Here is a 15,221-nt window from a genome sequence, read left to right as displayed (position 1 = left end):
TTAGCATCAGCCATTAGTCAGATTATTATTTCAAACATCAGTGCTGGTCCAGAATTTCAGAAGTGATGAGTCTTTTATGTAAATAGAGCAAAATTAACTACAAAGAAAAAAATAAATCTTTGTTTGAAAAAACGTTAAGGATTCATAGCCACTGACAGAGGAAACACAATCATGATTTCTGCAATTGTTTTTTATTAACACATATCAACATGTCCACTTAAAAGGACTAAGTAACAAATATGTTCTCTTCTGCATTCAGATGAACACAAAAGGCTAAATTCTGTACATTCACTAAGGCTCTGTCTTCAGGGAAAACACAGGTTTCCATAAGGCAAACAATATCTAAAGGAATGACAGTAAGTTCTTTATCCACAAAAATCCATCCTGTGTTCATTTGAGTTCTTCCCAACAGTACAAAGCTCTGCCTCCTTGTGTATATTTTACAACTAAATGCACAGTTAAAGGAAAATCCAAATACAAAACAGATCACGTTTTAAAAATGTGCATTTTGGAGAGTTGTCCTGATGTTTCAGCAGGGAAAGTTTGGAATGTTGCAGCTGCATCACAAAACCAATTCTGAATACAGAAATAGAAGAAAAGGATCGACTGTAGTCTAAACACGTATCAAATCTGAAAATGAACATTGAAATGTAAATAAATATCATACACAACAGCCTGGTTTATGCCCCGTCAACACCAACAATATTTTTCCAAACGGATATATTCTCTCTCCATTTCACAAAATACACAAGACACCTCCAAACGTGTCCAGTGTCTCAGACAAACCAAATTGGTTGTTGTCCAACCTGTGGACACAGTGGCTAATACTGGATGTAGCCGATTCAAAGGCTTTCATCTGTCATGGGGGTGTAGTTCAGTTGTAAACTTGTGTTAGCTTAAGTGTTGGTTGTGGAAGAATATTTTTTCCATGATGTGGATTTGTCCATAACGCTGCTCCGGTCCATCTCCCAAAGGTATCAGTGCTCAATCTACTGCAGGTCATGCACTGATTTATACACCTGGGTTTGATGTTTCAGGTGCAGCTTCATCACAAACACATAATAGACTTGAGCAAAATGGGCAGTGACGCCATTGATTAACAATTTCTACATTTTTCATGAACATACAAACTGGAGTTTAGAAAATATACACTTTGGAAAGTACTTTAAAAATCTTTTTGTGACCTAAAACGCCATTTACATGTGGATGTAGAGAAATAAACTTTTTTACTAAACATCTGCATTAGTGTGGACGGGGCATTAACCACATGTTCCAGCTCAATGAGCCTCCATCTCCAACTGCACAGTCACATCGGTTTCATGTGACTTTATTTAGAGACGTTAAAACCTCAAGACACGAAACACAAATTCAAATGATGTTTCAGTGATTCTTTGTCCTAAAAGTCACCGTGTGCAAACAGCATTTCAACGCAGACATTTCACCAAATTGTGCATCAGTAAAACTTAGAAACTGTAACAAGCATGAAGTCTTGCTCTCATGTACTGTTTATGTTTTACATGTTATTGTATCCAGTAGGATTTTAAATGTGCTAATTTGTGAGGATTATAATGTCTAATGAGTGTATGAAACATCTGAGTGTGTTCTAATGCATATGCATGTAAATGTGGACCCCAGGAAGACTCTCTGTGCTTTAGGCCACAGCTAATGGGGACCTGAACAAATGTTTCCTGACATTTGATGCTTGATCTCTGCTCTGATTGGTTATGCTGCCTACACCTGGCTAGGATCAGGTGATGGCACTGATTGAGCCAAAGTTTAACTTATTTTGAGAAATGCTTGGAGCTAAATCAAACAAAAACACTCAATTTACTTCCACGAGGCCTGTGCTCATGAGGGAATATTTAGAAATCGGGCTGTGCAGTATGATGTAACGTCTCCTCTGGTCTTGTGTACATCTATAAAAACGCAATATGCTCATGTCCTGAACATAAACAAATTGTCATATTATGCATAGCCGTTTCCCTTGATGCTGACCTCACAAAAAGTTGAAATCTCATAAAAACACTGATTGGTTATTCACACGCAGCCCAGCAGGCAGCACATTAATATCATGTTCACAACAGCAGCTTTCACTTTGACTCCCAGAGATGAGGACGTCTTCTTAAAATGTAGAAACCCATCATCAGTTTCAATCCAGACTGACGTACGGCAGTATATTCAACCTGCTCTCGTCGCCGTGAGGATCTAAGGAGATGCACTCTGTCCAGTCGTACCAGTTCCCCTTGGTGTCGAAGCAGCCGTTAACCCCAGGCCAGTGTTGTTTGTGTAACCTGTCCAGGTCTTCAGCGCTGACCTCCCTGCTGACCCCTGGTATGTCTCTGACCGGGGGGTCTGGCGCCAACACCAACGTCTTTTTGTCGTCTTTACCTCGATGTTCCTCTTTTTTCAAGAATTCGGTCATGAAAAAATGTGCGCCGGGTGTGTGGGCACCAGACGATGTCAGCACGCTGCTTTGCTGGCTCAGGTAAGACTGGATGATGTCACTCCTAGACAGCTCTTTCCAGTCCGTCTGCTGGAACGGACTGGGAGTGATCTGTGGGTTCGGCTTCGGATGTTCTGACCACTGACCTTCATGTTTGACCTCCACGTCCTGGTAAGACTCCCTGTGGAAGGAGGATTTGATCTGCCCTGTGACGGGATCAAATGTCAGCTGTCTGTCTTTTAACCTGACTTTTTTAACACCCTCTTCTACCGTTTCATCCTCCAGATTTACCGTGTAGTCCTTAGGCTTGTATTTCTTTTTTCTTTTCCCTGTATTACTGACTGCGTTGTCATCTTCACTGCAGGACGAGGGGTTTAAGTTGTGAAGATGTCCGCTTTGAGAATCTGTATCTGCCAACCGCAGATCATCTGTGTGCAAACCCTGAACATTTAGAGGCTGAGAGGAAGACCCCAGCCCAGGAGTGTCCACAGACCCGGGTCTTACAGCGGGACTGGACAGATTTTGTGCTTGTGCTGTAGTCTGTAGTTTAACACCAGCTTCCTGCTTTGGAGTTTTAGGACTGTGCAAGGAACACCGAGGACTTCTCGGTCGATACTGCCCCCCAGAGGCAGCCTGCTGCTGCTGCAGAACGGATGCTTTCAGCAACAAAGAAGTGCTCGGGGGCTTGTTGAATCCCAGGGCACTTGGATGAGGTTTTACAGCATTGACAGGGATTTTGTTTAGGCGGCCATTGTCCACAGGCTCTGATATCTCCTTATCTGAAGTATGTACATGAGTGTCAGTAAAAAAATCTGAGCAGCCACCCACACAGTTGGTTGACAGCTGTTTGGAGTTCTGCATTTGATCATTAAGAGTCTTTTTGGATAACTTGGCTGGTACGATCTGGCCTTCCTTCTGGTCGCCCTTTCGCTTCCTGTTTGGTTTCTCCATCCTTGGCGAGCGACAGTTGTTGAAGTCATTTCTGTTCTTCAGCTCTGGGACGGTTTTACCTGAAGGCATGGTGGCAGCTGGAGAGGAGACACAGGGATGAGCACCGCCGTTGGAAGACCATGATGCACCGGTGTGGTTCTTGGACAACACCTCACCCTTCCTGGGCTCAATTAGCTTCTGCCAGTTTCGCAGCAGCTTCTTGGCCCGCTTTGCCAGGTCCTCATTCTTGGTTTGCTTCCGGACATCATTGATGAGCTTACCAAGACGAGTTTCCTTTAATGACATGAGAAGAGTTTAAAACACAGGATCTCTGAAAATCAGCGTCTTATTTAATTTAATTTAATGTTGAATATACATAGTAGTTTTTACCCAACCTACCTCCAGTGCCTCTTTGGTGATGGGATATTTCTCCAGGAAAGAGATGACCTCCATAACTACCACCATGTTGCATATCTGCTGAAAAGATGAATAAAAAAAAAAAAAAAATCATAGGTCACACATCAGACACTTTAAAATCTGACAAATCTTGACCTTCTGTAACTCGAGACCAGATTTGAATCAGCTTTCATATCTGCATCTGTGCTTCGACTAAAACCAAAACCCAAACTGGTTTCAGGATCAATATGATAAACTGAGATTGTATGCAAATGTTTAAGTTCAGTGCATGAGAATCTGTGAGAAAGACAAAGGAATGGAGCAGAAGTTCAATCTGCAGTCAAGCTAAGTTAATTTGTATATCCCCTGAAAAGAAATTACACAGGAAAAAATACATATAAAAATACAGTAAAAAAGGTCTGAACTTGCTGCAGGAGAACAAAAAATGTTCTTCATCTCTGTGCCAACTTCAACTGAGAGGCTATGATGGTTCGGTAAATACACTTTTGATCAAGTAAAACAGTGACTGGGAGGTACCGGTAATACTATCAGGTACTGGATACTGAAGACCAGATTTGTCTGTTCAGGTATTTATTGATTTATGGGGATGACACTGATCAGTTAATCAGCTGCTGGCTTTTTCTTGCTTCAAACGATTTGTATTATTGATCTTTAAAACCAACATTACTAGCTGAGACATAATCAGAACACCCTGTTAGAGCCAAACATGACAAGTTCCTGCAAGAACTATTTTTACTATATTTTTATATTAAATCTTTTAGTTAAATTTGCTTTTTGGTGATACCAGTGGCATAACCACACCGACGCAATTTATCAGCCTATTGTTACTTGAGTGTGAAACTAAAAACCACTTTAAATCTCCATTAATCGGTGATGAGCGGTCAACATTAATGACCACTCATCTCTGCACTTCCACCGGCTGTCATCATCTACCATCTACATATGTGTCCATGTTATAAAATCAGTGCATTTTTAGTGGATACAGATTTGGTGACAATGTCTCATAAATGTTATTTATAAAGTCATCAGGGTTTGCTTGTGTTCAAATGTAAGGCAAAAATCTGCTAAAAGACACACAAAATGATTGCTTCACAAATAAATAAGCTGTGATTAAATTAGCGACAACAAAAACCTGTCATGTGTTGTATAAATGCAGAACAATGAATGCCGAGAAACGATCAAGAAACAAAAAGCCATGTTAATAAGTAGCTACGGAGAAATTCTACAGAAAGTCTAAGGTGCCCTGCAGTGATTGAGCACATTCTGCTACATCTGTCAGTTTCAGTTAATGGGAACATTCCGTTACAGAAAAACAAACCAGGATTCTGCCCATACTCAAGACATTTTAATACGACATCTTTTAAGATCATATGCATTTAATCATCAGTCTTTCTGTTACTTTAAAGCTCAATACCTGTCACTCATCTTCACATTCATTAATTTACAATATCTATTAACTTTGATTGATTGATTGGTGTATTTATTTCGAACATGAATGTCAAACAGAAGAGAAAAAAACAAAACACTTAAACATAAGACATATAATACATATTCAAAAAGGAGCGAGAAGAAGTACAACTTATAAACTCCCACCCCTTCTCCTTATAGAATTAATAACAATAATAACCTTCCTCGTCTAATCATATCTATACACTATGCCATAATATGACTGATACTTACTAGCAAATAATTAAGTTTCTGGCTTTATATTATTATGAACAAATATAATATGATTTACATAAACACATAATACAATAACACATATATGTAAATACATATTCATACACAGATCTATACACACATATACACACACTAACCACATACTTGCACATCTTTAGAACACCCAGTGAACTTTACCCACATCTGATGTCCTGTGCATGTACGTGGACATAAATACAATGACTTCTCTACATTAATAACAGGCAGCAGCTCTGGAATGTCTGCCCATCAGTGTTTAGTAAAAAGGGAACATCCTGTTACAGTCCAACTACACAGCAGCCTGCTAACACATTTCAGTATGTAGTCTTGTGACAGTCTGTACATTTTGGTAGTACTGGAACAGTGTTCAAATGTCAGCTTCATTGTTCCTACAGTGTCAAACTTAAAGTTGTATGAAATCAGTGTTTGTCCCATTTGCACTGTTTCACACTAATGCTTCAGTGTGTGTCCTCATCTGGGGCTTTGTGCATTTTTAGCCAGACATAAAAAGCTAACTTTGCTACAACAACATTAGCTCCAGCTCTGGAATGACTGGCATTACTTTACTTTTTTGCTAACTGCTGATCTTAGCCAGCTAATTAGCAAGCAAACAATACTTAGCCGAAGCTGACATCCCCCACTTTGACACCCGTCTGTGGACACCCGAAGGCCGGTCTGCTTTGGCCTTATTGTCTGCCGTTCTGAGCCCGGTTCGGGGTTTCGGAACCGGCGGGTGTACTCACATTGCTCTGGCCGTCGATGGCCTGTAGCAGCCGGTCTCTCATCCCCTGCGGAGTGGCTGGAGCCGCTGTCATCGCCTGGCGGTGTCTGGGGTCAGCACGGACGGACTCACACAGCAGAATCCCCCGAAGAATGCGGCGCTGGGAACCCGGCCGGCTCTCACAGGCCCCGCGGAAGGCTTCGTGCGGCGGCGGGCATCATGCCGTACGATGCCTTTATGTTTATTTCAGACGCCGCCGTCACGTATGTGATTATTCGGACAGTGAAAGGAAAGCCCTCTCCGGGAATCGGCCACCCCCCTCAGCTGGCAGCCTCCTCCTCCGCCGACGCGTCATCCGGCTTTTTGTTAGGCGCCCGCGAAAGGCACGATGGGATTTTTTTTTTTTTTTAACGTAATCGACGTCAACTCCGGTCATCCTGTGCGTCAGATCCAGAGTTGTTTTTTTTTTCATACTTTATTTACAAAATACTGTATATACATATACCAGAACATGGCATGGAGAAAAAAAACATAATGCTCGAGGTGAGGCAGAAAGAAATTAAATACAATTACATAAATAGATAAACAAAAGATAGACAATTACATAAATTAGATAAAATAAAAGTAAAGGAATAAACAAGAAGAGAGGGAAAAAAAGACAACCCTTTCATGCATAGTGGTCACTAGAGTGGACAGATATTCTACATCTGTTCTCTTGTGTATTCATGGGTTTTGTTGTTTTAGTTCCATATCAGCCAACACAGTGGATGGACACTTCTGCATCATCCCATCCACTGCAATTCATCCCATTACTGTAACTTTGCTGTTCTTGATAAACCTGATCTGCAGTAACATGCTTTAAATCAATTGCTAATTGTTATTAGACTGTAATTAACAGTTTTCTCATCACAAAGTTGTTTTTGTTTTGTTTTTTTTGCATTTTATCTCCATGAAGTTAATAACTAGTATTAGACTATGTTAAAATGTGAGAAAACATCAGATTAGCTGCATGAAAAATGTTTTTGTTTCATAGTTTTTCTTCTTCCAAGTCTTTTTCGAGTGTAGATGAATGATTTTGGAATTTTGAATTTGCATGTATTCTGTAAATGGATGGATAAACAAAAAATGAATGAATGAATGAATTGTTTCCACACAGAATATGACTTTCTGATTATGGGTTTTAAATAAACGTTTCTTTGCTTCAAAAATTAAATGCATGGTGTCCAGCTAAGTGGATGTTTTTCTAACTAAATGAAAAACAGGTTCATAAAAAAAAAAAAAATCATCAGTCGCATTGTTTTTTTCATGCCTAATGATGAATAAAAACACCTAGGAAAAAAATCTCGACTCAGGTTCTCATAATTCATGCATGAAAGGGTTAAATTCTTCAAATAAGGCTTTAGTCTTCACAGCTTTAGGGTTAGTGCAAAAGTTAAGTGTGTCTAGATAGGATTTCAAATAAGATTTAAAGACCACAAAGCTGGGTTTCTGATTGGCAAATTTGCTTGTATGTATATGAAATTTAGCTAATAAGGAAATGAGATTAAGAATAAACAATTTCTGAACAGGCAAATCAGTAATAAAGAAACCAAATAAAATATCTTCAATTTTGAAGTTAAAAGAAATATCCAGCTTTCTATTTAAAAAAAAAAAAAAAAAGATTGATATCACACCAAAAAATTTGACAAAAGGCACATTCCCAAAACAAATGAGTTAATGTTTCATCCAAATTATGACAAAATGAGCAAAAAGGGCCGACACTGATCTTCTGCTTAATCAGAGCTGAATTAGTTGGATAACACCTATGGAACAGTTTTAAAGACACCTCTGTCACTTTATTGGAATTAAAAAAAACTTGCTTGGTAATAACCATACCTTTTCCCATTCCACATCAGAATATAAATTACTCCAAAAAAAGATGGAAGCTGTCTTACAAATTGTATCCCTTTGAATCATTTCTCTAATGCATTTATTATTAGTTTTTTTACTCAAGAATGGATGTAAATTTCCTGTGTATAATTCTGATTGCACAATTTGAGGGGTAATGGTTGTTGAAGGACTAATAGTAGAAGATAGCAAAGTTTCTAAACCTGAAGGGATAGCATCAAACACAACTGCATATTCTCTAGGGAGTACCGGAATTTAATATTCTAACAAAAATTCACTATAAGTAAATAACTGACCTTCCTTGTTAAACAACTGACAGACAGCAGTGTTCGGTAATCAACCCAGTTCTTTAAAAACAATGACTTACGTTTGAAACATATATTCCGGTTATTCCATATATAACATTTGTGAGGGAAAGAGTTATGCTTATATGCCAAGGACCGTGTCAGATCCAGACGGCAAATAAATAAACAAAATAACTATGGCGTTTTAATTCAGTTAGTTATATTTTGTCTTTTTTTTGTTTAATTAGTTTATTTATTCTTGTAGTTTCTATGTCTTCTTATTATTAGCTTGAGATTATTGTGTCTTGGAATGTCTGATGTTCTGTATATTCTTGTTATATTCATTTTGTGTGTGTTCTATTGTTGAATAATAAATGCATTCTTCATATAAAAAAAATCTACTGTATTTATCTGTTCATTTATTTCTGGTAGAACTCATCAGTGCCATGTTTGTTTTTATTCCTCTTCATACTATTACTACTACCACTGATACTTATATACTAATTATTATTAATGTAATGCATTACTAAATCAATAATTTAAGATTTATTATCTTCCTGTTTTTTATTTTATGATTTTCTTCTTCCTTTTGTTATTTGATGATTTTCTTATTAGCTTGGTCCTGCTCAGTTTGACAAACCTATACTGAATATGTTCACATTATATTAAAAGAAATTACACGTTCGAATGCATGTTAAAGTTAATACTTCTTCCTACTCCTTTTCAACCATGCAAAATGAAGACTTGCACGTACTTGAAGATAGATTCTGCTCATTTACATGTTATTTTGTTTTTGTCTTAATTTGCTTCATGTTTGTTTTGTTTCTTTGCATGTTCGAAATAAATAAATTTGCAAGTAGTGCATTTGCTGCATGAAAAGTGCAAAAAAAAGAGTAATTACACCTACCTCAAAGTTGTGCTAAAGGACAGTACTTAAGTAAAAGAAGTATTTAGTTCCATTAGGGCACTGTCAGTATGAATACTATATCTACTAAGTGATTCTAAATTATGTGCGAGTTGCCATAAAATGACCCTAAACCATGGAAGATCAAATATTTTACAGCAAATATCATGCACAGTACTGGGTAAAGGCATCATTTTATTTACTTGCAAACCAAGTAACAGACAATGAATAAAAAAACCTGGATTTTATTTTTAAGAACATTTACATTACAACATTTACTTTCAAGCCCATACTCCCTAAAGCAAAAAAATGTAATTTGTTTTAATCTTAATGGCTCAATTTACTGTGAATATCCTGTAGAGACACATAAGAGTAAAACAGTTAAAAAGTAAAGAGATTTTTTGTTCTATTTCCACCAAAACTGGAGATGAACTGCACATTGTGTTTGTAAATTCACTTGTTAAATTAAAAGCAACAGTAATGACAGATCATTTCGAGAAAATCTGCTGTACTAAATGAGGTTTTTACAACAGAGCAGAACCCTTAAAACGAGTATTTTAGTGACTAGCTGGCCATAATATTAAACCTCGGCACTTTACTTAAAAGCCAAATAACAACATGGGAAAGCACTGATGATTGCAGCGGATCAAAAGGGAAACGGACGACACATAACCATCAAAAGTAGATGAGATAATACGGCTACAGCGTGGAAAAACAAAGGTAAAAATGTAACCCCATCTATGAACCGGGTTTACCAACAGATAAGACAAAATAAATACAGTGATTGAAAAGCTCCTGTACAGAAGCTGAGGGTTTGATGGAAATAACTGCTATTAAAAAGGTCAAAGTAACTGTTTAGAGAGTCCATGTTGTGAAGCCTGTTGGACATCCAGACACCACCAATGCAGATCATGATCCAAACAACCTGAAAAGACAATCAGCAGATTATTTCTACGAACTGAAACAATGAAAGTAGAGTTCAAAACTAATGTACACTGAGCAAATTCAAGTACATTGAATATCTTACACTAGTAAGAACTGAAAGCTTTATTTTATGTTGCACCGATTTGAATAGAAATATTTTCATATTTCACTACAACAACTCTTTTGTTCACTGAATTCATAAAGCTTTAAAAAATGTGACTTCAAACATGATATAACTCTACTCAACAAAGCCCAAGGAATCTCCTCAAACAGGAAAATGTAGTTTTTAGCAGCACAAAACAACCCAGTTACAGGTATCATAATTACTGAAAAACCATTTCAGAACTATGTTTTTAAAGTTTCCTGAACTACCACGCTTTGAATGTAACAGGCAAGTACATATAAGTGTATTTTTGATGCATCTTTGATTGTAAATGTCTTAATTTTCATTTCCCCTGTGTTATGTGGCTTATTCATAACCTTCATTTAAACTCGGAGATATATTGAGGACGCAACCTCGTTTACAATATAGCCGAGACAAAACAAAACATCTGAAACATACAATGGACACATCAGAAATACCAAAAAGTAAAAGTGACAAAGTCGAATTAAAAACAGAGAAGTCTACTTAAAAACAGGAGTCGCTGGAGGTAAAATAAGATGGAATTATGGATTCAAAACACAAAATATTTTAAACAAACAATGCCATATCAGAAGTACCACAAAGTGAAAGTGATAAAAATGAACTAAAAACAGACAACTACTTAAAAACAGGAGCAGATGGAGGTAAAATAAGAAGTGATTAAGGATTTAAATTGTCCTAACGATAAAAGTATGGTAAGTTACAGATGGTTTTGGAGAGTGTTCCAGGTTTCAGGTGCACAGTAAGAAAAACTGGATTTTCCCAATTCAGTACACACTGAAGGAACCTGCAGTGTGAGCCAGTCCTTTGAGCGAGGGTGATATTGACTTGCATTAAAAGATACTAAAAAATTAACACAAGATGGTAAAAGACCAGTGAGGGATTTAAAGACAAATAAAATCCAATGTCTATCACACCTGTTGGATAGAGAGGGCCATTCAACTTTAGAAAAAAGGTCACAATAGTGAGTGTTGTAGCTGTCATGTATTTGCAAAGAAGGTGTTCTTTTAATGAATCATAGCTCCTGTGTCCTGTGGGTAAAATGATGTGCAGATGGTATTTTCTGATACTGACTCTATTTAGTGAATTAGAACAATCAGAGATGTCAGGCTGCTGCTGGCTCCTGAATAGCCACGATTTAAAAAAAAAAAAAAAATCACCCCAAATTGTTGGAAAGGGTGATTAAGTGTGTTGAGTCCCATCTCAAAATGCTTCAGCTGGTCATCAAGTGCATGTCCAGCCTAACTTTTATGGCTGAAACTCCGTCTTTCAACTCATTAACACTTGTAGCCAATGCATTTAAACAGGATCTGTTCATGTCAGGTATGAACATGTATTTACACAATCTGATACTAAATGGACAAACTTAAGTGTTTCCATTTACACTTGGAATTTGCATCCCCCAATGTGCCTTAGGTGATCATTTCTTATCAGACCTCACTCCTTCACTCTATATTCAATTAAAAGACACTAAACTTTAGCCTAAAACATGGCACCACCTTTCATTTCAAGTTTAACAGACTGCTTTTTAAATGTTTCTCTGCATATGTTGTTCCCTATAAAAAGTATGAGCTATATTTATTTTTTAAAGGAATGTATTCATTAGGATAAACCCCTTGAGTGGTGCCATCTTGTTTTCAAGGGAGTCCAACAAAAAATGGAGGGTTTTCTGCCTCTAACTCTCTCAGAACACCTTAACTTTCAATATCATAACTTTGACAAGTCCATTTGTTTTAATCTACAAACTTTTTTTTTTTTTTTTTTACAACATTGACTTTAATGCTGAATGAATATTTTGGCACTTTCAACATCCTTAAGAATTTCTACCAGATTATGTGAAGTGTGATTAGTTTAATTCCTAATGGAGAAAAAAAATGACTGAGCATAACTCAGGTGTGTTAAAGCAGCACAATGTATATAACACACCAGGAACAAAATACTGTGGGCTTTTCAAAAGCATTATGTCTTTACTAAAACTGTTAGATATCATTCCAGGATCCAGTCCTTCTGTGTTTTTGTTTTCTCAAACTAAACTTTTGTTAGAGGACATACTGATGAAAAGAATGATCGCATTTATTCATAACTTTGTGTTCAGAACACATTTGAGCTCAATGCATTCAGATACTTGTGTTGATATTTATACTGTAGTTTCTGAACAGCTCTGGTTTTCAGCTTCATATCAAGTTTTGACTGCAGCTGTGATGCTTTTGAGGGCAGTCAATGCATTTACAATAATTGGAAATCATTCTAACTCTGTAAACTACATTTTATGACAAAAGCAGTAAATCTATAATGGAATTAAAGTGTTTTCTGTAACTGTGCAGCCTCTTCAGTGTCTGATCTAACCATTACATGTACCAAGTTAAATGCACATAATTAACTCACAGGATCATGCAGAACATGATGAAGATGTTCCACAAAGCGATGAAGATCCGAAAGTATCGTAGGCTGAGCAGGAACTCTCTGATGTTGTCACCTAAAAACACACTCTTTTTATTATTATAACCTCTATCTGTTCATTTCCTTCTTAATATTTATTCATCGTCACACAGACCTGTCGCTGGTCCGCTGGACTCATCTCCAAATCCTTGGGATTCCTTCCTTTTGCTGTAATAATTAAACAGTAACATTAGGTGTTCACACTGTTCTGGTGTTGTGTCATCTGCGGATAGAATCGCTGTGACATCTTGTCTTTCTGTAGTTGATTAGTTTATGTTCAGCTGTATATTCTCACATTTTCTATTTCTTTGCTGCACATGCTACAGTTTGCAGGCATATTAATTTAAAACGAATTGCTGTAATACTCACAGTTTAAAATTCAGCACAGCCCCTGCGTTCACCAGTAAAGTCCTGCAGAGAAACACACAGTTTTACTTGTGTTTACCTGAGCTAGCTTAAATGGTGAGCTGGCATTAGCACGGAGGCAGTTAGCTTGTACTTTAGCACGAAACCCTTCTAATTTAACAACAGCACTGCCAACAGTAACATAAAGATGACACATTCATTAAAACAAAAATGTCGAATGCGGTAAGAATCGAAAAAATTACCCGAATATTAACAGATCACCAATCATTTTGTCCACATCACATCACAGACCGTCTCACTTCCGTAAAGTGACGTAATCCGTGAACAACCAATCACATTTCAGTATACAGAGCGTATAGGAGTGTCTATTTCCTGAGGTTAGTCTGTCAGGCAACATGACAGGCTTTGTCTCCCAATAAGTGGTCTTCTTCAATTTAGAGATTTATTTTTATTTATTTATTTATTTATTTTGAAACACAGCTGGGGTATAACTTAGTAGATTTACTTAGATACTTAAAATACTGCATGACAGCATGCACTTCAGTCAGGGTATTTGTACTTTTGCTGTTTTAAAACCCAGTTTACCTGCCAAAACTATATTTACTTTTACCAGTCGTACAGTTGCTCTGTATGTCTGTTACACTCCATTGAAAAAAGGAGAAAAAGGGGGAAAAGGCAGAACTATGTCTGATTTAATATGAGCTGGGTCTGTATGCATGTTTCAAAACACCAAACACTTATTTACATGGTACACTGATCACATTCATTTAATCTATGTCATCATATAATCTGGCCTACTTTTTAAAAGCATATATATTGTGCAGAAACCTCTTTTATTTCTGTTTGCTTGGATTTTAAACTTCTCTTCTTTAAATCCTTTAAACCCAAAATGTGTTCTTCTTGGCAAGTGATCTTTTTTTTCGTCCCTGTCATCATTGTTAATTAACTATTTAGTTGACATTTAGTTATTCATATAAAACAAAAGCAATATGGTTAGTTGATACAATGAAATAAAAAAAGTAAAGTTAAAATACACATTGGTAGCAATTACTATCAGGGCTATGGTTAATATGTGGCTTCTCAGGTTTAATTACTCAATTTGAGGGAAAATTAGTGACTTTTACTCATTATTGTAGCTAAAAAGTGGGTGCAAACATGGAAATGATCACCTGGATATATTTTTCACTATGCAATTAGATTACCCTCAAGCTGTATCTCTATATTTTTTGGTGTAATGCTGTTATTTTGGACCTAAAATGACTTTGCTTCAAGGTTCAAGGTTCACTTTATTATTATTAGTTCTTTTAAGTCAAGGTTAAAGACTCACCTGTTCACTGCTGCCTTTGACTAAAAGGCTTTTTACTTTTTAAATTTTACATTCTCTTTCGAAATTCTGCACTGCAACTCTTACTTTAATATGTGTGTGTTTTTATATTTGTGGGTTTTATGTGTTGTTTTCTTACTTGCTGTTTTTAATCACCTTTTACATGTGTCTTTTATAATGTTTTAAATGTGTTTCTTTTTCCCTTGTCATTATATTTCAATGTCCTGTGTGAAGCACCTTGAATTGCCTTGTTGCTGAAATGTGCTATATAAATAAACTCGCCTTGCCTTTATTATCATTACATGTAGTATACACATGAAATGAAATCAGCGCTCAGGACCAGCAATGTACATGGTAAAAATCCTGTAAAATTAATCCTATATTAAAAATAATGGATGAATGAATGAATAAATTTATTTTTGGTTTTACATCAGTCATTGTACTCAGTACATCAATTGTAATAAAGATAAAAACCAAAAAAGGAATAGGCTAGAAGCAAAAGCTTATTTTTTTGCCTATCCTTTTCAACTAATACACTGCTTATGTCAACTTAAATGTGTACAGCATCGAGCATTTACACCATAATAATAACAAATAATAATAATAAAAAAAAGTCACCAACAAAAACACATCTACCATCTCAGTTCAATATTTCTGAATAATTTAAACTTAAACTATTCTTTTTTTTTTTTTTTTTAAACTTCGCCAAAGGAGTGGATAACTTAAATGCATCATAAGGTCC

The 15,221-nt window shown here is 36.5% G+C and overlaps 2 protein-coding genes across 3 annotated transcripts; both read right to left on the bottom strand.

Annotated features, from left to right (window-relative positions):
* Window positions 1–172: 172 nt before the first annotated feature.
* Window positions 173–6,555, bottom strand: LOC115418337 (mediator of RNA polymerase II transcription subunit 26). 2 transcript variants are annotated; one of them, XM_030132763.1, is made up of 3 exons: window positions 6,232–6,555; window positions 3,773–3,850; window positions 173–3,667 (listed from the first exon to the last, which is right to left on the bottom strand). In XM_030132763.1, the coding sequence occupies exons 1-3, from the start codon at window positions 6,301–6,303 to the stop codon at window positions 2,150–2,152; spliced, it is 1,668 nt and encodes a 555-aa protein (XP_029988623.1). In that variant the 5' UTR covers window positions 6,304–6,555; the 3' UTR covers window positions 173–2,149. The 2 variants fall into 2 exon arrangements, with proteins under 2 accessions (XP_029988623.1, XP_029988624.1); XM_030132764.1 differs by having other exon boundaries at window positions 3,773–3,847.
* Window positions 6,556–9,454: 2,899 nt separating this feature from the next.
* On the bottom strand, window positions 9,455–13,488 carry smim7 (small integral membrane protein 7). The gene is made up of 5 exons (XM_030133013.1): window positions 13,398–13,488; window positions 13,159–13,200; window positions 12,905–12,957; window positions 12,736–12,826; window positions 9,455–10,209 (listed from the first exon to the last, which is right to left on the bottom strand). The coding sequence occupies exons 1-5, from the start codon at window positions 13,421–13,423 to the stop codon at window positions 10,194–10,196; spliced, it is 228 nt and encodes a 75-aa protein (XP_029988873.1). The 5' UTR covers window positions 13,424–13,488; the 3' UTR covers window positions 9,455–10,193.
* Between the last annotated feature and the right edge of the window lie 1,733 nt (window positions 13,489–15,221).

This window comes from Sphaeramia orbicularis, chromosome 4, assembly GCF_902148855.1.
Source record: "Sphaeramia orbicularis chromosome 4, fSphaOr1.1, whole genome shotgun sequence".
In the NCBI taxonomy this organism is placed as follows: Eukaryota; Metazoa; Chordata; class Actinopteri; order Kurtiformes; family Apogonidae; genus Sphaeramia; species Sphaeramia orbicularis.
Note: the sequence above shows the minus strand (reverse complement) of the source record. Positions and strands in the feature narration are given on the sequence as shown.